A 23,800-nucleotide genomic window follows, 5' to 3' on the forward strand; every position below is an offset into this window, starting at 1 on the left:
ACTAATTAAAATTTTAGAATTTTAACCAAGAAAATTTTAGCCTTTTTAAAACAATGCATGGGTTAAGCAGGCCACATTGTGTGGAGCTTGTGCTTTTGCGTATGTTTGCTCCTGGGAGAGGCTAAGTTTTGATTCGTCTGAACAGGCCATGTCAGTGAGGAACTCGAACACAGAATCAGACTGATGGAAACTTCATTAAAAAGGTTGGGAATGGTCCTAGAATCTGTTCGGAGTGACGTCAAGCAAGTTAACAAAGCAGTTAAAGAAGTATCACTGGAAAGTTAAGTATCTCTATTATACCAGAACAGGAACTAGAAAAGTTGTTCTCAGACCATGAGCTTCACTTCTTACTAATCTTGTGGTTGTAATGACTAAACTATTTACTGTCATTACTCAACCAGCATGTGCCTTGTGCGACATGGTTTGTTAAGGCCCTGTTTGGTAGACGCGTAAAAATTATTTCGTCTTATTTTAGCTAACAATAATTATGTATTAAAGATACTAGTCTTTGGAAGCGGATTGCGTCCTACCCCTGCTCATCCCGAGCTCAGAACGGGCAGGAGCTCCGAGGGTCCACCATGGTGTATGGGTTATATACTTTTAGAATATGAAATGGATGGATGGGGTGCATTTAGAATTTGAAACTCTGTTTTCTCTGTTTCGATTTTACAATGTGGAACTTCTTACAAGATCCTGGTTGTTCATTGGGTGGGCGCCACTGTGCCTTTGCCATGGCCCAAAAGTCATCAGGATGGCTAAAAATGAAAAAATATCCAACAGTCCTGTTTCTACAATCAAGTGTCCATGAATCAAAGGTTAGCATTGTTCAGCAAACATGTTCAAAAGTTTTGTAGCTCTTTGATAGTAATTCATTTCAAATTAAACTGTCCAAATTATGGTTCAAGGCATTTCTCAAAGGGCCAGATCACTGGTCATTGAATGGGCTTCTTGTGTTCCAAATTTGAAGGGATGTAATTTGATTTTCCTTTGGCTGTTATTGGGCTACCGCTCAGCGTCACTTTTATATTGCTTTTGCTTTCGGTTTGTTTGCATTTTCATTTTTAATAAAATTTTGTAATCTTTCAAAAAAAATAAAAAATAAAAAGAAAGAAAGAAAAGAAAAAAGTTGCTTTTTTTTTTTTTTTTTTCTTTTGAAAGAGGTATCAAGAAAAAGGTACATTTGTTTTATAAATGACAAAAATATTTAAAAACAAAGGAAGACGCAATGCTGGGACAGGCAAGACATTTCCAATGACGACCGACCCTCTTGTCATTCTGTTCTTAGATATCAAGAGTTGGTAACCCCATTTGCTCTCTCCACACATGAAAAGAAGACATGCTTTGAATCAGAAAGAATATGGATCTTCATATATTCCAAAAGGGATAACATGATTCAAAGAATGTCGTAGTCGTTGACATTTCATATAGATGTACTTTACGAGAACTTCTATGAAAACATTTCATTTGCTTCTCTTCCATTGAAGTTTCATTTTCCCCTAATGTATCCAAAATTTTGGACTAATTCTTCTTTTGATGATTGATTCGACCTTTGATTTTTTATTTTTATTTTTGAAAAAAGATACCTTGATTGATTTCATCTCTTCAACTAGTTTAGTAATGAGCATGGGTACCGTGCCGAGGATTTGAAATACAGGAAAGAAGTACCGATCAGGTAATATTTCTAAAGGAGTTGTGACCGAGCGGTAAGGCAATGGGTTTTGATTCCATTACTCAGGTTCGAATCCTTCCGTGTGGACTGATTCTATCAGAACAAAGATTGTTCTCTTTTCTTGAACAATTCTCTGTTTAAGAGTGTAATGTTGGATACAATGTATTGTATTGTCAATTATTTCAGTGCAAATTGGAAAATTCTTTAGCTACATTATCATAGAAACTAAAATCGATTTGATTTAACTCAGCCTTTCATGGGTTTTGTTCTATTATACTAAACAGGGTTGTGCTGGGAATCCTACTCATGCATTCATGGGGCTTGTCAGCAAGGGTCTTGAGCTATGGATATATTAGGTATGAAAACTGCACTTTCTAAAAACTGATTCTTTTCTGGTTTTCTGGCAAAATATTGCAAAAATGTAAATACTGGATAATTATCTTGTGTGCACCTCGTGTCATAGTTCTGTGCAGCTACTCATGGTACACATGGTAAATGTGTTAGATGATCAGGAATGTTGATTGGGTGGGCTACAGTCTGGATGGGGCCATAGGCAAAAAATCAGTGATCAGGAATATTAATTGGGTGGGCTAGAAAATCAACTGAACAATTATTTGTAAATAGTCATGTGGTGTTTCTGCATCTTTTTTCAGCATGCATAAATTGGTTCAGATCATTTGGTACAAACAATAAGGTTCTAATCCTCATTGTAGATCCTCAATTTACTTGCATTTCTAGATGCTTCTTTCAGATGACTGCTTTCATGCTATACTTATTTGTATGCATGTTGCATTAAATATTCATGAAAGTGGGCATGGATGCAAATGCATGATGTATGGTTGTGAGCAAAATGCACATGTTGCAGGAATTAGTGCATATATTGGTACAGATTCACTGTTGGCAAATCCTTGCATATGCACAATCACACCTACACAGATGCGTGTCGACCTACCTTTGCACATGTGAAAATTGTTTGTTTACATGTATGTAATGCACATTGACAACTATCCTATAAGTACCATAATTCCATCAATGCCAGCTTGAATCTCTAGCTACTGTGTGGAATTCTGCTCAATACATATGACGTCCTGATCTCATTTTTGATTGTTTTTCAGTCCCACTTCAATATCTTGAAAATACACTCGAGGAAGATGAACTTGATGCGTGGGATTGATCTGAAGAAGATCGCAGAGAAGATGAATGGTGCATCTGGTGCAGAACTCAAGGTACCTGTCATCCTTGATCCCTACTCTGATTAATTGTCTTTTTGCTAAGTTTGGAGTTCCCAAAACACCAATTCACACAGGGAACAATGTAGTAAACAGTTCCACTGAAATTCTTATTCCATGCGTATTCTGTTTTTAGGCCGTTTGCACGGAGGGGAGTGTCACCCATATGCTAGCAATGGTCCACTATGTCAGAAGATCCAAAACCTTCAACTGGAGTATGGCAAACATATTTTCCAGTTCAGGACTGAAAATTAGGCAATGTGTTTCCTGAACAGAGGATCCGCCGCGTGTGAAGCTCAGGTACATAGCTTACTATGAGCAGTCCTAATAACAGGGTAGCATAGTAAGCATAGCATCCAATGTTTGTATGTGATAGGAGAACATCTCTAAAATCAGTCAGATAGAGAAATCCTGACTGTCCAAATGGATGGTCGAGGGAGAGGGCTGGATCCTAAGGTCAAAAATAAGAGAGGGTAACTATCATCTTCTAAAGTGTAATTTTTAGGGTCAGAAAATCGGACGGCCTGCATTGCTTTAAAACTATGCCATGTGCAGAGTCGAGGTGAGACGGAAGGATTGAGCGGGTTATATAAAGACTGAATTTCTTGCGAATCGAACTGCGATTCAGGTCTCTCCACAGCACCTGAATCACGATCCGAAGTGCCGTCGATTTACAATCAGAATCTTTAGAAAAACAAGAAAAATTCAGAGATTTTCTCTGTACAAGAGAGAGAGAGAGAGAGAGAGAGAGAGACTCACCACCAGAGAGAGGGAACGATGGAGATCGGCGAAGGCACCAAGGTGTGTGTGTGTGTGTGTGAGAGAGAGAGAGAGAGAGAGATGCCCCAGGAGCGCGACTAGCTTGCGACCCCGGAACCTGCTACGTGAGTGTGGCCTAACCGCAGGGATGCATTTTATATTGAAGCCGTCGATATTTCTTTTTTCAGCTTATTTTAGGGCATGATCCCAGGAATGAAGCAGGTACAAATTTCAGGTGGACCAAACCACAAAAAACAGTGATTTTTGGCCATTAAAAACTTTTCGTTTGCCACAAGTTTTCGATCGAGCTGATTTTATTTTAATTTTCCTTTCATCCAAGTTTATGTGACCTTTTCAACGGGTTTGATGGTCAATAAACATTACAGCGGACCATATGAAATTTTTAACGGTGGGCATTCAATGATCGCTATTTCTTGTAAGTATGGTCCACCAGAATTTTTATGAACTTCGTTTTTGGAACCCTATGCTAAAATAAGGTGGAAAAACAGATGAACGGCATAGATATAGAATGCATACATCAAGGTGGGCCCTGTGATTAGGGTGCACCCCCATCGCTCGTTCCGGGGTGGCAGCCAAGTTGCGCTCATGCCCAGGTGCAATTAGAGCACTTTTAAGTTACGGTACTCCTACCTGAACTGTGGCACATATGCAATCAATCCATTGATCTGGACTATTCGTTAGGTCTGAGGCACACTTCATGAGCTACCATGCAAATATCACACTCATCTAACCAATCTTAATCATATGATTCATTTTTTTCAATATGAATGGTTAAAATCGTCAAGGTCAAGAGAGAGAGAGAGCATTGTAAGTTATGGTGCTCTTAGTTGCTAGTCTGATTGATGGACCTGCGGCGTAAGTACATGACATACTTAAGAGCTTTTTTTGTTTTTTCCACACACAACCCCACTCAGTCACGCCGTAGTGGGATTTCAGCCTTGACCGGGTGTTGAAACTCCCGAGAGTCTGCCACCCGAGTAAGAGTAAGGATAAGTACATAACGTATTTCAAGGCTTACCATGTAAAACTAAACTGCTCTTGCTCCGATGGTAGAGTTTCAACCAACGGTCATGAGTACGAGTATCCATAAGTGGTGAAATCCCACTACGGCATGAGTGTTTGGGGATGTGTGTGTAAATAAAAAAAAATAAAAAAATGATGGGATGATCCAATCCATCGTTGATTTGACCATATTGACCATATTTCCTTTCGTCGGCCTTTTTGTGGTTGTGATTACTTCCATCCTTAGGCACTTGTATAAAAGGAAATGTTTAAATTTGAACAGGCCTAACTTAGTACTGGTTCATTAGTAACTAGCCAAGTATTTTATGAGTTATTTTATAAAATGAAGAAACCTTAGTAAATATGCCTCCAAGTGGTCTCTCCGTGGTAAAAATAAAAATTTTTAAATTTTTATTAAAAAAATCGTTCTGGAAAGCTTCCTTAATATATGAGATAAGAATTCTAGGAGGGTCAATTTCAATGATGGTTGGAAAAAGAAAAATCACACCATTCATCCTCCAATCAACCTAGAAGTATCATTTTATAGTGTTAAATCATTCATCCTGAGAATTAAATTTAATTTAGTTTTATTTTACTTGTAATGTGAATAAAATCTTTCAATATTATTGTGATGAGAAAATGCTCTAAAAATCAGCATATTCAATCATTATATGAGGAGGAAGAGGAAGAATTCTCTCATGGCAGCGTATTAGGGAGCGCGGATTAGCTACCGACAGGTTGAGTAGCTAGACTGGCTACTACTGAAGTGACGTCACCAAGTTATGTGGATCCCATCATGATGTATTTTTTGTATCCACGCCGTCCATCCATTTGGACAGACCATTTTCTGACATGAGCCAAAGAATGAGCCAGATCCAAAGCTCGAGTGGACCCCACCACAGAAAACAGTGGAGAGAGTGACACCCACCATTAAAAACTTCTAAGAGCCACAAAACTATTTATGTTTTCCCTTCTTTAATGTCTGTGTTAACTTATGAACTGATTAGATCTCAAATAAACATCACGGTCGAACTTAGGAAGGTTTCAACGCTGGCCGTCACTCTCTCCACTGTTTTCTGTGGTGGGGTCCACTATAGCTTTGGATCGTGCCCTAAAAGGATCTCTCCAGATGAATGTACGGTGTAGATACAATACATACATTATATTGGGACCCACAGAACTTGGTGACGTCACTTCAGTAGCGTCAGTAGCTAATCCGCGTCCCCTGTTAAGATGGAATGCATTCTCCTTGATCAATGCGACTGGCACGATTCTCCTTGATCAATGCGAACGGCCTGTGTTCCATGTTAGCATATCTGCTGCAAACACAAATTTGTATTGTCAAGCGAATGGATTGCATACCATTTACCCAAGGTTATTTATTGTCCTTCAATCGAGAAATCCTCATATCATACAGGGCCCACAAATCAAGGGTATGGATCACAAAGCATATTCCCATGTGTATGAAGTCCTGTCAGCATGGATACAAAATTCCCATAATCCTAGCCGAGCTATCTCGGGCCTGATTTGTTTGACCTCACACCGGCACCAGTTTACAGGCAGGATTTGAGTAGACATAAGCCCAAGCGAGCCCACCCAGCCCGGTTAGAGTTGGAAGGTTGCAGCTTTATCTTTCATGTCAGAATAAAAGGCTGCATGCTTATCTTTCATTTCAGAATAAAGCACGCATCGATCACCTTTCTCTACTCTCCCATAAATGCTTGCCACTTGTGCATCAGCTGCCAATGATCTAGACCATTCATCCATTACATGGGCCACAAGGGAATAATCCCAATGGCTACAGATAATACAAAGTTGCAAAAATGCACAAACATTGTTCTAAACCGGCCTTCACACGGGCAGTGAATTGTTCAACATGGCTCAGCCACACCGCTTTACTCGATAAACCGTCTGGAGCACAAGTAGTGAAAACAACCATCTTAAAGAGTGCTTGATCGACTTGTTCCAATGCATTAATTCTATCTTAGAGAGTCTGAAACAACTCATCAACGAGGTAGTGGAGTTATTAGATAAATTCCTTTTGAACTCGGTTGCAAAAGATTGTTAAATCAGAGGTTGTTTTGAAGGCATGGATAACATCTGTTGATATAGAGGGTCGTCTGGTGCTAGGGGCCACCAGATGGACGCTTCTGATCTGATAATGGGGCCCACTAAAGGGTGGTGGGTTTTCTGGGCAACCAAAGAATATGATGGCCATAATCATGGCAGATTTTCATTAGACGGCTCATTGACTGATCTGTAATCTTTAGAAGGACCGGATTGGTCTCTAGGGGCTTATGGGACCCACCAAATGGATGGCTATCAGCACATTTCAATGATCTGGCTTCAACATCAGTGGCGGGTGCAACTCGAGCTGCCTATTGAGGAAGCCCTAGTATGAAGGGTTGGGATAATTTTCAACGAAAGGCTGAGATCCCAGGAGAGACTTTTACTCGGATCGCCAGCGTGGAAAGCAGAGGAAACTGAATCCTTTCCGTTTTGGAAATAGGTGTGCTTGTTAGCCTGATTTATGGCTACTATTGTGTATACTTGTAAGCAATCCAACGGTTGAAACCAACAGGGATTAGTCATACCAATGCCATGGACATTATGAACGGTTCAGATCATCTGATCAGGGCCATTGGTAGGCCGTCTCGTGGCAAAAGGAAAACGGGTTCGTTCCGTTTAAAATCCCAGCAGCGGGAAGGAGAGAGCAACTTTCCTTTTTAAGGAGATTGCGGGTCAGACGCGATTTGACCCATCTCCCCGATCCGGTGCACCTCGGGTGCGTTCCAACTGTACACACCAACTCTTATGTGGGGTCCACCATGATGAATCTATAAAATCCACTCCGTTCATTTGTTTTATCAGCCCATATTAGGGTCCAATCCAAAGGATGAGGCAAATCCTATACTCAGGTGGGCCATATACGCCAAGTTCGTGCTTGATTAGTGGTTTGTGCGGCCCATGGTGACGTTAAGTGAAATCTGGCCCATCCATTAGTTTCAACATTGGTATGAAAATAACATATATTATGTAATGATGACTACATTAGTTTATAATATGGTATATATTATAAATATATATACAACTTATAATACATTGTATTATTTTTTATTTTATATTAATAATCATTTATCAATTAATAACGTTTTAAATTTGAAATATTATATATATATATGTGTGTGTGTGTGTGTGTGTGTGTGTGTGTGTATTTTTCTTATATATATATATATATATATATATGATATAATTAAATGATATGTAGTTTAAATTACAAAATGTAAATATTAGTCGATATACATCAATTATATGATAATGTGTTAACATACAATTTATTTTATATATAGTTTAAATAATGTAAAATAAATTTTATACATAATTTGTATAATTAAGTAACATATGTATTACTACAAATTATTATAAAATCATTTTGTATTATATATATATACTCACACACACACATTTAAAGTGAGTTATTATGGATCAACTTAAGATGGGTCACTCATCTGACTTTGAGTATAGCTAAGGTGGGCCTCATCTGGTGGTCGGTCAGATCATGTTTGTCCTCTAACATTTTCAGACTAATCCGAATATACTTAGACCGATGCTCCTAGAGTCCAATGGGTTCACAGTTGCCGCTGTCTACTGAATGGCTGGTTTTGATGATTCACTTTTTTGATATTGACAACGGACATTTGGTTTATCTATCGGGGTGATTGAACCCTCAAATAGGCCTCTCTTGTGATGTGACGCTCCATTCTAGAATATGATGGATGGATGACTTGATATACGGGTGAAGTTTATCCTTAACGGCGAGGGCAATTAGTTCACTTAAGCTAGATCTGTACACATACTAAGTAAGGTTACTCACTAGCACCCGAGTACTGAAAATATGGGGTGTTACAGGATTAGACACCCATGACACATGTGCAAAGGTGCACACGTGCATGGATGCATAGGTGAGCATATATATATATATATAGCGAGAGAGAGAGAGAGAGAGTCGATTTCCTACGAACCGTACCGCACAAAATTTATGTGCGAGCCTTCATGTACGTCGTATGATTAGGAGAGCGGCTGGGATTCCACTACGTTGAGAAAGAGAGAGTCTTCTAAAAAGAGACTCTCCTACACTCCCGTGAAAGCCTTCCGCATGAAAATCCTGCGCAAGTATTTTGTGTGGAGCCTACTATGATGTTTGTGATAAATCCAATTCGTCCATCCATTTTTCAAAATCATTTTAGGACCTCCGACCAAAAATGAAGAGGATCCAAAACTTAAATTGGCTACATGAGAGGAAACAACGGAGATTTAGTGACCACCGTTGAAACATTCATATGACTACAAAAGTTTTTTATTGGTTTAAGTTCGTGGTGTAATCATTTCATCTCAGTGAAAATGACCTTATAAACGGTTTGGATGGAATATAAACATCAAGGTGGAGACTAGGAAGGTTTCAACGGTAAGCATTCATTTCCCCGATGTTTCATCCCGTATGGCCCACTTGAATTTTGGATCCTCCTCATTTTTTGTATAATGTCCTAAAATGATATCTAAAAACAAATGGACTGATTGGATTTCATACAAACATCACTGTGGGTCCCACACAGACATTTGCGCAGGATCTTCCTGGAAAAGGCTTTAGCGGCGAGAAATTCGCGTCCCCTGAATTGGGAAACGAATTGGCTACTCCCATGCCACCAACCAATGGCCGGTGGTCGGTGCTATATGCGCCCAACCATGATGTATGTCTTTCATCTATGCCGTCCATCTGTTTTTCTAGATCATTTTATGGTATGAGACCAAAAATGGGGTATATCCCAATCTTAATTGGACCACATTATAGGAAACAGTGCTAAATGGACGTCGACCATTAAAAAAAATTTGGGGGCCATAAAAGTTTTGGATCAAGCTGATCTTTGTTTTTTTCCCTTCATATGGGTCTATATGACCTAATCAACAGATTGGATGTCAAATAAACAGTACAGTGAGGCCTAAGATGATTTTAATGGTGGATATCCAATCATTATTGGTTTCCTATGGTGTGGTCCATCTGAGATTTATATTCCTCTCATTTTTTAGATCAAGCCCTAAAATGATCTTTAAAAATGGATGAATGGAATGGATGAAACACATACATCATGGTGGGGCCCACAGAGCACCGACCACCAGCCACTGGGCCAGTGGTGGGGGAGTAGCCAATTTGTTTCCCATAATAAGAGTAACACCGAACATAGATTAGGGGTGAGGAAGACAAGAACGAACAGTAAGGATGAAACACCAACAATAGATTTGTTTTTCAGGACAACATGGAGTTTATATTCCATCCAAACCGTTTATAGGGGCCATTGAAGTTTCCGATCAAGCTTATATTTATGTTTTCACTTCCTCTGTCTCTATGTTAACTTATGAACAGTTTGGATCTCAAAAATACATCATGGTGGGCCCTAGAAATGTTTCAAAGTGTCATTGCCCCCACTGTTTTCTGTGGTGGGGTCCACTTGAGCTTTAAATCTACCTCATTGTTTGTTTCATGCCATAAAATGATCTCTCCAAATGGATGGACAGTATGGATACAACACATACATCATGGTGGGGCCCACAGAGCTTAGTGACATCAGTCATTGTCAGTATCTAATCCGCGTCCAGTGTTACTCTTATTATGGGAAACAGATTGGCTACTCCCCTGCCACTGGCCCGGTGGCCGGTGGTCGGTGCTCTGTGGGGCCCACCATGATGCATGTGCTTCATCCATTCCATTCATCCATTTTTAAAGATCATTTTAGGGCTTGATCTCAAAAATGAGAGGAATATAGATCTCAGATGGACCACACCACAGGAAACCAATACTGATTGGATATCCACCATTAAAATCATCTTAGGCCCCACTGTACTGTTTATTTGACATCCAATCTGTTGATTAGGTCATACAGACCCATATGTAGGGAAAAAAACAAAGATCAGCTTGATCCAAAACTTTTATGGCCCCCAATTTTTTTTTAATGGTCGACGTCCATTCAACACTGTTTCCTATAATATGGTCCACTTGAGATTGGGATATACCCTATTTTTGGTCTTATACCATAAAATGATTAGAAAAACAGATGGATGGCATAGATAAAACACATACATCATGGTTGGGCCCACATGGCACCAATCATCCGCCATTGGCCGGTGGTAGGGGAGTAACCAATCCGTTTCCCAATTCAGGGGACGCGGATTTCCCACTAAAGCCTTTCCCATGAGGATCTTGTGCAAATGTCTGTGTGGGGCCCACTGTGATGTTTGTATGAAATCCAATTAGTCCATTTGTTTTTAGATATCATTTTAGGACATTATACAAAAAATGAGGAGGACCCAAAAACTCAAGTGAGCCATATGGGATGAAACATTGGGGAAGGGAATGCTTACCGTTAAACCTTCCAGATCTCCACCCTGATCTTTATATTCCATCCAAACCGTTTATAAGGTCATTTTCACTGAGATGAAATGAAAACACCACGAACTTAAACCGATAAAAAAACTTTTGTAGTCATATGAATGTTTCAACGGTGGTCACTAAATCCTCGCTGTTTCCTTTTATGTGGCCGATTTAAGTTTTGGATCCTCTTCATTTTTGGTCGCAGGTCCTAAAATGATTTCGAAAAATGGATAGACAAATTGGATTTATCACAAACATTATAGTAGGCACCACACAAAATACTTGCGCAAGATCTTCATGCGGAAGGCTTTCACGTGAGTCTTTCCATGAGTGTAGGAGAGTCTCTTTTTCGAAGACTCTCTCTTTCTCAACATAGTGGAATCCCAGCCGTTCTTCTCATCGTACAGCATACATGAAGGCTCGCACATAAATTCTGTGTGGTACAGTTTGTAGGAGACCGGCTCTCTCTCTCTCTCTCTCTCTCTCTCTCTCTCTCTCTCTATATATATATATATATATATATATATATATATATATATATATATTATTTTTTTTAAGCCATCGATTTTGGACGCCATTTGGGTGGTGATCCCAAAGGTTGTCGAAGCTATGTTGCCCTACCATGATGCGTGTGTTTTATCCATGTTGTCCATCTATTTTGAAAGATCCATTAAGGGAATGAACCCAAAAATGTGGTATATCTAAATCTCAAGTCGACCACTCCAGTGGGAAGCAGTAATGATTGAACTCCCAGCATTAAAAACTTACCGGGGCTCATCGTAATGTTCATTTGCCATCCAACCTATTGATTAGGCCAAATAACCCTAGGTAAAGGGAAAACACAAATATCAGCTTGATTCAAAACTTCTGTGGCTGCAAAAATATTAAAAGCTTAACAATTTGATACATAGTGTTTCCTGTGGTGTGGTGCAATTGAGCTTTTAATCTTCATCATTTTTTAGCTCATGCAGGCATGGATAAGATATATTATGATTAAGCTCAAAGAGGTTTGACACCGGCTAGCTAGCTGGTGTTAGGCCCACCATCACGGAAGCCATCCCCATTACATTTCGACACATGGTGAGAGCCATGACACGTGACAGCTTGTCCCTCCTTACCTTGCAACCGTTCAATCTAGGAGGCCACACTTTACTGATGCTTGTGATATATCCAACCCGTCCTTCATTTTCTTCTACTTATTTTAGGCCGTGGAGGATGATTTGAAGCAGAGGTCACAGTAGGAAAACATCGGACGGTATCTATACATTTCCAAACATTAAATTGTATCTATGCATTCCAAAACATAGTATAGATGACATGGAATCAGTAAGAGAACGGAATTGTCATCTAAGGCCGCTGAAAGCCGGCATATGAAAGCAGTAGTCCGTTTTGGAGAAATAGTTCAAATGTAACACTCTTTTGGTCCATTAATAAAAAGAAAAGGTCCCTTATGAGAAAAATCTCAAAATTGTTCACACAAACCCATGGGCATCCATGCATTCACAAACATATAGTAAATAATTTTCCAAGTGCTCTATCCATGCGGTGGCAGGACAATAACAAGGTAGCTACATATAAAAGAAACGCATGCTGTGTTAGGGTACTTTTAGTTGCACTTGGTTTCATGATACTTGGGGCAACCAAATGCACCCTAATATTAGAAGCTACAATTTCAAACAGTGATAGGATCTACCAACACCATTGTGATACGTTCTTTGGTCTCCTCGGCTGAATTTGTATATGAGTCTCGGTGCTGGTATAGGAGTTCGATCACACGTACAAGGTTCAATGGCCGCATGATCACTTCCCTGGGAACGGGAATGGGTTCTATGCATTCCATGTTTACGTCTTTCCATGCACCTGCAGCATCCTCTCGAAACATCTTGCATGTATCTGTGTATGTTGTGCCATGCTCCTTCATGTAGCACTGGATGGCGGAAGCAACGTGTGTTCTCTTTTGCTCGAGCTTCACATATCATTGTTAGAAAGAAGAAATTGTTAGCCAAGTTAGGTGGGTCATGAAGGTGAGATAAGGGACTCATGAGCACACAGACAAGTGATTTGGGCCATTCATTCGAGAAGGCCCGTATGGAACCTGCCCATTGGATAAATCTAACCATCCAATCATTTATGAGAAGTGAAATATTATTGGTTCTTTTTTCTTTTTTCTTTTTAAATTATTTAAAACCGAACTGACTGATTCCTTGATCAAGCAAAATGTACATCCATTCAAGCCGGCCCTAGCAAAGGGCCAAACCTATCATAAGCAATAAGGACAAGGGGAAACTATAGCCTAAACAATATGGACAAAGCAGGAAAAGGGGCAGAAACAGGCCTAACTGGAAACTGGGACAGGCCGCCTAAGGGAGAGCAAAAGCAAAAGCTGAAGATCCCCCTCCAAGACAGCCCGAAGCAGCAGGATCAACCCACACCCGTCCTTGGTTCACCGTTCCTCAGCAGCCCCACATTCGCCTTATCAAGGAGAATGGAGCCCCTAATCGCCGTAGGGAGGGAGAGACAGATAAAGAACGTCGAGTCCAGGCTGCCCCGCTGGCGATCTTGGCTAGACCATCCGGGACCGAATTGCCTTCACGGAATGTATGAGCGAACCTGATGTTTAGGGACTGGGCTAGCCAGGTGATGGCGGACCATCCGCAACCGAATTGGTTGTTCATTTTGGTTATTTATTATTGAGAAAAAAAAAATCTGGAAAATGATAAAACGATAAAATTATGAGAAAAAGAAAAAGTTGATTTTTTATTTGCACGGGAGTAAAAGAATAAAATTTATAAAATGGTAATAAATTGGTCATGATCCAGGGCCATAAGATTAAGTTGCAAGGGCAAACTTGGAAAGTCTAAGACACCAATTTGGGCCGTCCATCAGGCACATAACACATTTAATGGCTTAAAATGCAAAATGATGATTAACCATCCAATCAATAGTCAATGAAATGTTCTTGGGGTTATGTCTGAGTGTATCCTGGCTTTTTTTGTGGAGCCTCTAATCTTCTTTGGTTGAGGTTGCTATTTTTGGAAATTATCAGTACAATTTCAGTTAATGTGCTCCCACCTAAAATAAATAAGTAAATAAAAAGCCCATAAAGTTGATGGTGAGCATTGTTTGTGGAAAATGACTTCGAATCAACAATGAGCCATCCATTTGGTATGGTCCATCATAAGCTGAGGATGATTTGCTTTGGCAGATGGAATGAAATGGTTTAGATCAATCAATCGGACTATTTGAGTGTTCCTTTGCAACACTGGAATGACGATAACGGACAGGTGGAATGGAGGGGACTACATTTTGGGTCGCACATCCGTGCAAAATCTGATGCATTCATCCAGTTATAGTAGATGAAGGATCATGATTACTTCGCGATCCAATGAATGATCATGAATAAAGAATTATAGTATGCCATGTTGGGAACATTAAACAGAAAATATTGTGGTGAAATTAGATTTGGAGAAACCATATGACAGAGTTGAATGAAATTTTCTCAAGCAAGTCCTTAGGCACTTTGGTTTCAGTAAAAAATGGGTTGAGCTGGTGGAGAAATTCTGGGTAAATAACTGGTTCTCCGTCCTTGTTAATGGAGAAGCAGCGGGATTCTTCAACTCCTCTTGAGGCCTTCGCCAGGGAGATCCGCTTTCCCCAAGTTTGCTTATCCTGGCTGCGGAGGTCCTCCGTAGAGGTTTCAAGTTGCTTATGGACAGGGAAGCATGCCTCCCATTCAAACTCAAACAGGGCTACCTGCTCATCTCCCACCTTCTCTACGCTGACGACACCTTCCTATTCCTGAACGGATGAATCTCGTCCCTCAGATTGGTGAAAATCTTCCTCAATTCGTTCCAATCGGCTTATGGTCAGCTCGTTAACTACGGTAAAAGCTTGTTCCTTTACGCTGCCAGGATTAGATTGATTTTTTTTTTCAGTAACCGATATATTCATTGAAGAGAGCCAAAACATCAGCTAAGACTTACAAGTGACAAACATTCGGGCCACATCCAGAAAAAACGACCAGACAGAAGCCTATCGTGAAACAACTAATTACAGGACAGAACAGGACAGACGCAGAGAGACAGAGCTGGGAGAGTCTCGGGAGAGGTAGCTGCAGGAACTCGCAGCCAACAAAGGGACCAAGCTAGCCAAGGCAAATAGAACCGAGCCCCACCTTGTCGAGGAAGATGCTGCCCCTGACTCGGCAGGGAAGGAGAGATATGCGTGGTGAAGGAATCAACGTGTGTGTTGCTGGCTATCCTCGCCAAATCGTCTGTAGGCACATTCCCTTCTCTATGAATATGAGAAAATATGACCTGAGCCGATGAGGCCAACCTCCTGATCCTGGCCACCTAGAAGGACCACTTCCAACTTGGCTTTGTAGCCCCAATCAAAAAGTCCACAACTAGCCTTGCGTCCGATTGAACTTCGATGCAGGGGAGGCCCAATTGACTGCAGAGTGCTAGCCCATCGTGGATAGCCTTCAATTCTGCATAAACATTGGAGGCTATCCTGTACCCGGTCGTGAAAGCGAAAATGAAAGCACCCCTGTCGCTTCTACAAGGATTAGATCGATTGAGCGTTGCTTGGGTATCCCAAAGTCAACTTCAAGGGCCACTTATCTGGGTGTCCCTATTGCCAAGGGCAGGGTTAAAAGTTCAGATTTTCAAATCCTACATAACAAGATAGTGGCCCGTATTAGCGGTTGGAAGGCGTGATGTCTATCTCTGGCGAGGAGGGCTACGCTAATCCGGCATGTCCTGGAGAGTATCCTGGTGCACACTATGGCTGCCTCCTCCATGTTGGTCCAAAGTTCTGGCAGATATGGAAAAGAACTTTGCCAATTTCTTCTGGGGCTAGTCAAATGGGAACAAGAAGCTGCACTGAGTCAACTGGAACAAGATCTTCAAGCCCAAGAGTGAAGGTGGGATGGGAATTAGGCCCCTCAAAGAGATCTTAAAGGCCTTTCGGTTGAAGCTAGCATGGGCGATCAAGTTCAGGCAGGATGTCAGTCCATGGGCTGCGTTGATGATAGCCAAATACCTGCAAGATTTGCAGGCGCGAGAAGGTGGCCCAGCTGCCTCATCGTCCCCCTTCCCTATGTGGAAAAGCATCAGATCCTCCCTTTAGTTGTTGGAGGACTCCGTTCAATGCCAACTGGAGCAAGGGGGAGTGCAACTTGTGGCGCAAAAATTGCTCTAACCTTGGTCCACTGGTCTAGCGTGTTACCAGGCCCATTCTTGAGAGCCTGTAGAGCTTGAAAGTCATGGACTTCTTGGGCCCTTTCGGTCCCCCCCAATCAGTCTTCTCCTATCTCCCCCAAGGGGACGTTGATTTCGTCTTCCGAGACGGTTTCTATACCTCAGAAGGCTCCGACTCATATTTTTTGCCCCTTGAGCTGTTAAGAGAGTTTTCTGTGAAATCGATGTGGCAAGCCTATAAAGTTGGTGGGCAGAGGAGAAGCTAGGCGAGTTGGGTTTGACATTCCAAAATGCTTCCCAAGATCCCCTGCTTCGTTTGGAGGCTTCTACAAGGAGCGATCCTGTCAGACAGCAGGGTTCAGTCCAGAGGGATTAGACTGGCGTCGAAGTGTGTTTGTTGCAAGGCGGCAGCGGATCAGCATCCAACAGAGGAATCCCTCCACCATCTATTTCTTTTTAGTAACCTGGCAAGGGTTGTTTGCAGCACTTTGGGACCATTTTCAGCATCGCAGTTATGGAAAATCCAATGGTGGAAGACAGGTTACATAGTTGGTGGCTCGCTCCATATTCTAGGGGCGGCATTGCAATCCTAAGTGGGCTGGCCCCAAACATTATTCTTTGTGAAAATTCGAAAAGCAGGAATGAAGGCAGATTTGATGGCATGGATGTCCGGCAATTTAGGACCATCCGTCGCATGGCCAGGTGGTTTAAAAATATGAGCCAAGGCCTACCTAGGCCCAAGGTCAATTCCATGGTTACTGTTCTCTCTTTCCAGGCCCAAGGGATAGAGGCTTCGTCCCCTCCAAGAATGGAAACAAAACTAGTAAAGTGGATTCCACCTCTAGCAAGTTGTAGCAAGCTAAATGTCAACGGGTCATCCAAAGGCAATCTGGGACGACATGAAGTGGAGGAATTTGTAGAGGGAAAAAAGGCCAGTTCGTATTCGCCTTTGCAATTGGCTATGAATTGGGCTTTAACAATATTGCAGAGCGTAAAGCGATCTGGGATGGCTTGACCGTCTGCATGAATAGGGGTCTGAACAAGGTGTTGGTTGAATCTAACTCCAAGATGGTCGTCGATTTAATGAATGGGAAGCCCCAGGTGGCTTGGCATTGGAGGTATTGGGTGTCTTGGATCGAGAAGATTAAAAGTAGAGGGCATTTTTCCTTCTACCATGTTTTGTGGGAAGGGAATTCCCCAACGAACGGGTTGGCCCATATGGGGAGTGATAAACAGGCCCTCTCCATTTTCAGGCAAGTTTCTGAGCTCCCGCCTCACATTCGAGGTCTGGCTATGCTCAACAGAGTGGGGCTGCGCACTATTAGACAGTCCCCGTTGGTGAGGTAGGAGATGCCTGTCCTATTTTTCTTCGCTTCGACAGTCCTCCTTTAGTTTCGTTAGTTTTTCTATATTTTCCTCATGATAGGCCCTCTCGGTCCTTTATTTCAGAGAGGTTGCCCGAAGTGTTTTCCGAGGTGTAAAGTCATTTTGATATATGAAAGAGTTTCTTCTTTAGAAAAATGTTAAGAACGCTAAAGAAATGGCTCCGTAATCTAATTCTAAAAGCTCTTCCTCGTCAAAGAAATAAATTACGAAATCCTCATCCAAATTAACCTCGGGGATTTCTTGGTCTTTCCATTTGTTCAAGTGGGACCTATGCTTGAGTCATATTGCCCATTGGTTTGTAGGGCTCCAACAATGTTGGTGTAACACCCCGAACATTTCAATACCTAAGTATTGAAAGTTCTCGAGTGTTACCATGAAATTTAACTTAATAGGTACATGTATACGATGTCAATCTAACTATCCTAAACCTATATCTATTCTCCAACATGAATCTTACCGTTAAGAATGATTTTTATCCATAAATCAAGTCATTCGACCGTTGATAATGTGGTTTAATATATGTACCTTCCCTTAAATGAATTTGATCAATGACTCTTCATCCGTAATGATTTAGATGTAAGCCCTTTTGTAAGAATTGTTTATAAAGGTACATACAACAATGTAGAACCATTAGGTTTCACAAAATTGTTACATCAGCAATAATTATGAAAATGCCATTAACCTAAACCCGTGAATTCTAGATCACATGGTTCTCATGATCCATTTCATGTGAAATTTTATACCAGGCCTAATTATCATATATTAACCATACACGTCAAATTTCAGCCTTAGATCATAATAAAATAGCTACTTGACCTCTATATTTGTCCGTACACTTATCAGATCGAGATTCCGACCTATTCATCTTGTTTACCCCACATGAATGTGTTTAATCAACCATTAGAATTACAATTTGAGGAACTTACAGATATGAATAAGTCACTCGAATCTAACGGTATACGTGTCCTACCCTTAATTACTGCAGAAACCTTCTTTATGTCCATTTATTTACGAAACTGACCATACATCCACACACATACATGGTCAAAGTGCTAACCATCAAGTCCCCTTATTTTTAGCAAGTCATCTTACTATCTGTCATGTTTGGATCTGCCAAACGGGCCACACGAACATTATGGTAAACTGATCATCATGAAGATCTTAGGGTCTAGGTCCAAACCACCCGGTAACTTATCAATCAGAGGTATGCAAATGTTATTTTGAATTACAGAGTGTGTTAGCCACTAAAGGAGCATCTTGGTCATCCTTGATAGATCAGGGCCTAAATTTAACCAGTTGAGAGGGCGTGTAAAATAATGATCACCTGTCAAATTTCACCTCGTTTAGAGGGTGAAGTTGTGAGATATGGACGACGGAAGTCTGAATTAAAGAAAAGTGTAGAATTGTACTTGTAACAATATACCAAGATTGTAAGCAATCCTTCTCGGAAGTGTTGATTTCACGATGAATTACAACCAACACATGATTACAATGTGTGGCCCACCTAGTACTTAGATGTGTCCCATATTTGAGCTCATGGCCAAACATGACCTTGTAAACATGAAGACCGGAGTGGATTTCTCACCAAACATCACATTAGACCCCACCTTTACCCAACCACTCACAAAAATCAAGAAGTTACGTGCAATCACTGCCATGCACGTTACTAACTCCCCATAATGCCTTGGTTCAACGGTTAACCTAAAACCCACGTTGATTAATGGTGTGGGGCCCACTTAGAACCTGGATCCAGTCCTTCTTTTTCCCATAGCCTAACACAACCCTGTGAAATTGTGCCAAGGGTCCCCAGGGAGAGACGAAACAGAGGCCCAAATTCTGGTGAAAAAGAGCATCTCGCTCAAAAGCTACAGCTTCCATCCTAGAGTGGAAGGAGATGAGGAAGGATCGATCCAAGAATCGGGGCACTTCCACCCCAGATGCGCTGAATGGAGAGGATCTCAATGAATCTAGCAGGAGGGGAACTGAGAGAATGGGGTCAGAAGCAATGCCTATCAAGGCATGAGCTAGGTCTTTCCTCCTGGAGTTGGAGATCCAGGGAGGAACTCAGATGGAGGCTATCCCCTATTTGGGTGGCTGGAGAGGAGAGTTATGATCATGGTATGTAGGAGGGGTGCCTGTTGGCCCGAAGGTGGGAGGGGTTGGGATCAAGATTGGGTTTGCGGGGGTTATTGGAGGTGTGGGGGATGGGTTATGCTCCAAATGGGGAGATCTGTTCTCGTTAGCATGTTAAATGAGGATAGATCGGCCCATCAGATTGAAGCCTTGAAGCCTTGCCATAGTCGAAGTAGGGTCTGCTTTCTGTTTGAATCTTACAAATCCAAAGCCCTTGTTTCTGCTCGAGGTCTGGAGTTTCGGAATGTAAATGTCTGAAACATTTCAGAACTTTGTGAAAGGGGGTCTGATGTCCGCTTCCGAGCAATCGACCTTACTATCTTTCCTCAACAAGTTCATGGCAGTAGAAGATCTCTATCGGCCTTACTGTCTTTCCTCAACAAGTTCATGGCAGTTTCAGGCCTAAAGATTAACAAATGCAAAAGTAGTCTTCTGCTTCTGATAAAGATGACCGAAGGTCGTATCATAATTGTGGAAAGGCTTACGGGAATAGCCAAAACCACTTCATTATTTGTTTGCTTAGGGGTCCCCTTGATTAAAGGAAGAACAAAAATAGAACATTTTCAGTGAATAATAGATAAGATTTCGTGCAAAATCTCTGGATGGAAAGGTTGCCTTCTAAATCAGGCAAGCTGAACAACTCTCATTAAGCATATTCTAAGCAGTGTCTTGATTTATTCGCTGGTACCAATGGAGGTGCTGAAAGGTACGTTAAACATCCTAAAAAAGATGTTTGCAGGTTTCTTCTAGGATGATCAGAAGGTAAAAAGAATTTGCACTGGGTAGGCTGAAAAAAATAGCTACTCTGAAAGATGAAGGTGGGCTAGACATCAGACCACTGAGGGAAGTCATGAAAGTGATGAGAATGAAAATGGCATGATCGGTAGTTTCTGGCCAGGAAAGCAGTCAATGGAGTATATTTATGAGATCTAAGTACATGATCGATAATTTATCTACAACATATCATCCCAACCGCTCGTCGGATTCTTCATGCTGAAGAGAAGTGTCGAAGCTCTTCGAACTAGTGGAAGAAAATTCCCAGATTCTTTTGGGGGAGGGTTATTGTAATTTGCAGTCCTCTAACTGGATAGGATTAGGCCCCCTTCAGGGATGGATCTCGTGCCAAATTCCCCTAGAGCAATGCAATTTGAAAGTCAGGGACATTCTGGGACCAAATGGTATTCTGCCTAATGCCACTCTGTCACCCATGCTCTCTTATGTGGTCCTGAAACACGTCCTATCTAAGGGTCTCTCTATGCAAATTGGAGAGGATATTCCCATTTGGACCAGGGAATCATTAGGCAAATTCTCTACAAGGTTAGCATAAAGGATAATTCATCTAGACGATGCTAGAAGAGCTTGGTCTAAATGGGTTTGGCATGCCAAGGTGCCTCCTAAGATGACGTTGTTTATTTGGAAACTGGTCCACAGTGCAATCCCAGTGGAGGTTAATATTAAGACAAAAGGAGTGTCCATCGCATATTGTTGCAACTGTTGCAGCTTAGGTAGCCCTCGCCAGGAGGAATCACTGGACCATCTCTTTACAACTAGCTATCTGGTATTTTTCCTCCATTCTTGACGTTTCCTTCCTTCCCGGTCAGACCGTAGTAGGTAGAGTAACGCAATGGTGGACTTCCACCTCAGTTAAGTCCAACATAGGTACCATTCGAGGTCTGCCTCCGTCCCTCATCCTCTGGGAAATATGGATCTCCAAAAATGGGTAAGTTTTCGAGGGAAATCAAATATGTGCAGCCCGGTCCATTCGAAGGATCAAAAGTTGGATTTCCCTCATTACGAACTTATTCCTGTTTCCGTCAGGCATTCGAGGTCAGGGACCTTGGCATCTCGCCAAAAGTAGACGCCAAAATGACCCTCTCAATGGTAAAATGGAGAAGGCCTAAGGCAGGGTGGCTGAACGTTGACGAGTCCTCTCAGGGAAACCCGGGCCCATCTGGGTGTGGAGGAGTCAGCAGGGACAAGAGAGGAAACCTCATTGTTGCATTCACCAAAGGGCAAGGAGTCGAAACCAGCTTCTAGGCCGAGGCCAAAGTAGTGGTGACCAGACTAATCCTTTGCAGGGATCAAGGTTTCGATACGATGGAAGTGGAAAGTGACTCACTTTCAGTGGTGAATTTATTTAAGAAAGATGTTCAAGTCCCATGGTTAATCTTCTACTAGAAAACAAAAGTTTTCTTTCTTAAACATTTAAAATTAAAAAAATAAAAAATAAATAAAAAATAAAAAATTCTTCTACTAGAAAATGCGTTTTGATCATATCAGGGGCTCTGCCTCTATCTTAATTGCCCACATTCTGAGGGAGTGTAATTACGTGGCTGATAGCTTAGCAGGAATGGGTAGTGCCAACCAATAGGACAAAGTCTTCACAGATCCTTCTGATCTTCCATTCCATACTAGAGGGAACCTAGTTCTGGACAGGTCAGGCCTAGGAACGGTAATGGTTAGTTATTTAGACCCGTCTAAGCGTAGAATTTGAGGGTACAATAGGTTTCCATTTCCCTTCATTCTCATGGGTCATTGTGTGTTGATACATCACATGACTCAATGTACACACTATATATATAATAATGTGTTTTCTATTTCATAACATTATGTGTGCACGTGCTTCACATCCATAATCAATGGAATGAAAAATACCATATGCACTCAACCAACATTGAAATATGCAGGTTAGAAAGAAGGCATGCATTATTAGTATAGTGTTTTTCATCCAATCGTGAGGTACCTCATTTGATGTGATGTCATCCTTGAGTCGGCAAATCACACCAATAGCCTTAACCACCTTAGGTACATTGATGGCCCACTCAAAGGTCTCTTTTGCTGCAACATCTCCCATCCCAACCAGAGATGCTAGAGTAAGTGTGGGGTATGCGCTGCTCAATAATGCATTTTTCATATACTCTTCCAAAGATGGCACGTACCCTGTGGTGGCCCATCTCGCTTCTACTAAGTAGGCTTTGGCTACAACCATGAACTGCATGTTCACAATAAATGAATAAATAATCCAAACATGTTATCTTGATGTCAGAAATTGAAGAACTCATTGTTGGGGGACCGCAGAAGCACACAAAGATAAATCAAGTAATGTAATCCAATCGCACCAAGCAAACACAAACAGAACACAACAATTTTAACATGAAAAAACCCTTTCAGGAAATAACCACGGCACAAAGAGATAAATATCACTATGAAAGCAGAAATTTACAAGAGTAGAGAGATTACACAATCCGAACAACCTCAAATTACCCCAAGCTACACCCTTGGATACCTCTCAATTCAATTACACCCAAATATATAGCTTTTGGAAGAATCACAATCAGAAAAGGAAACAAATCCCGTAAATTCACAACTTTACGAAAATTTGTGCAAAACTATTTGATGACATTGAAACTTAACCTTTGATGATATCAAAGCCACTTCGATGACATTGAACTAACACCAAAACTATCTAAAGACAAAACATGAAAATTGAATTTTCTTCGATTGCATCAAACAATCTTCAATGGCATCGAACTTACCCTTCGATGTCATCGAACACTTTATGTTAGCATTAAAAAATCACCCAGTTAATCTAATGACCAGCTAGAGAAATTTCGGAGATACTTGATGACATTGAGCCGACTTTGATAACATCGAAGCCTGCTTGATGACATCAAACTTGTCATCGACAGACTGATGAATTTACAGATTTAAGACATATAAAAAACAACAATATCCACCATGTCTTCAATCATCAAATGTGTAGCTTCTTGTCCTATTCTCTCATCTCTGCCTTGCATCATAGCTCCATCATCACTTCTCATGCATGCTCTGTCTTCCTTTTACGCCTTCGCCTAGCCTAGAGAAGTCGCACAAAACTTGAACTTCTCTGTAGGAACCACCTTCGTTAGCATGTCTGCCGAATTCACAGGTATGAATCGTTTCCAAAGTCACACCTCCTTCCTTAAGCACATGTCGG

The 23,800-nt window shown here is 41.3% G+C and overlaps 2 protein-coding genes across 15 annotated transcripts in view; one reads left to right on the forward strand and one right to left on the reverse strand.

Moving 5' to 3' along the window:
- LOC131221672 (putative recombination initiation defects 3) overlaps positions 1 to 23,800 on the forward strand; it is an 88,759-nt gene that overhangs the window by 2,709 nt on the left and 62,250 nt on the right. For 5 of the 13 annotated variants that reach the window (XR_009159520.1, XR_009159522.1, XR_009159523.1 and 2 more), the window contains 2 exons: positions 146 to 815; positions 1,954 to 2,025. The exons of 4 other annotated variants lie outside the window; for them this stretch is intronic. Coding sequence is in view for 4 of the 9 variants with exons in the window: in XM_058216970.1 (XP_058072953.1) it covers positions 146 to 285 (140 nt within the window). In the remaining 5 variants the exon portion in view is untranslated. Of the gene's footprint in view, positions 1 to 145; positions 1,126 to 1,953; positions 2,026 to 3,034; positions 3,215 to 23,800 lie in introns of those variants that run through there. 4 more of the 13 variants (XM_058216971.1, XR_009159524.1, XM_058216972.1 and 1 more) reach the window with 4 other exon arrangements.
- Positions 12,619 to 23,800, reverse strand: part of LOC131221670 (sesquiterpene synthase TPS2-like) — a 33,643-nt gene continuing 22,461 nt past the window's right edge. The window contains exons 6-7 of one of the 2 annotated variants that reach the window (XM_058216964.1): positions 22,568 to 22,816; positions 12,619 to 13,070 (exon numbers count right to left, since the gene is read on the reverse strand). In XM_058216964.1, the coding sequence (XP_058072947.1) occupies positions 12,777 to 13,070; positions 22,568 to 22,816 (543 nt within the window). In that variant the 3' untranslated portion in view covers positions 12,619 to 12,776. The remainder of the gene's footprint in view (positions 13,071 to 22,567; positions 22,817 to 23,800) is intronic. The other variant, XM_058216965.1, reaches the window with a different exon arrangement.

This window comes from Magnolia sinica, chromosome 12 (assembly GCF_029962835.1).
Source record: "Magnolia sinica isolate HGM2019 chromosome 12, MsV1, whole genome shotgun sequence".
Classification (NCBI taxonomy): Eukaryota; Viridiplantae; Streptophyta; class Magnoliopsida; order Magnoliales; family Magnoliaceae; genus Magnolia; species Magnolia sinica.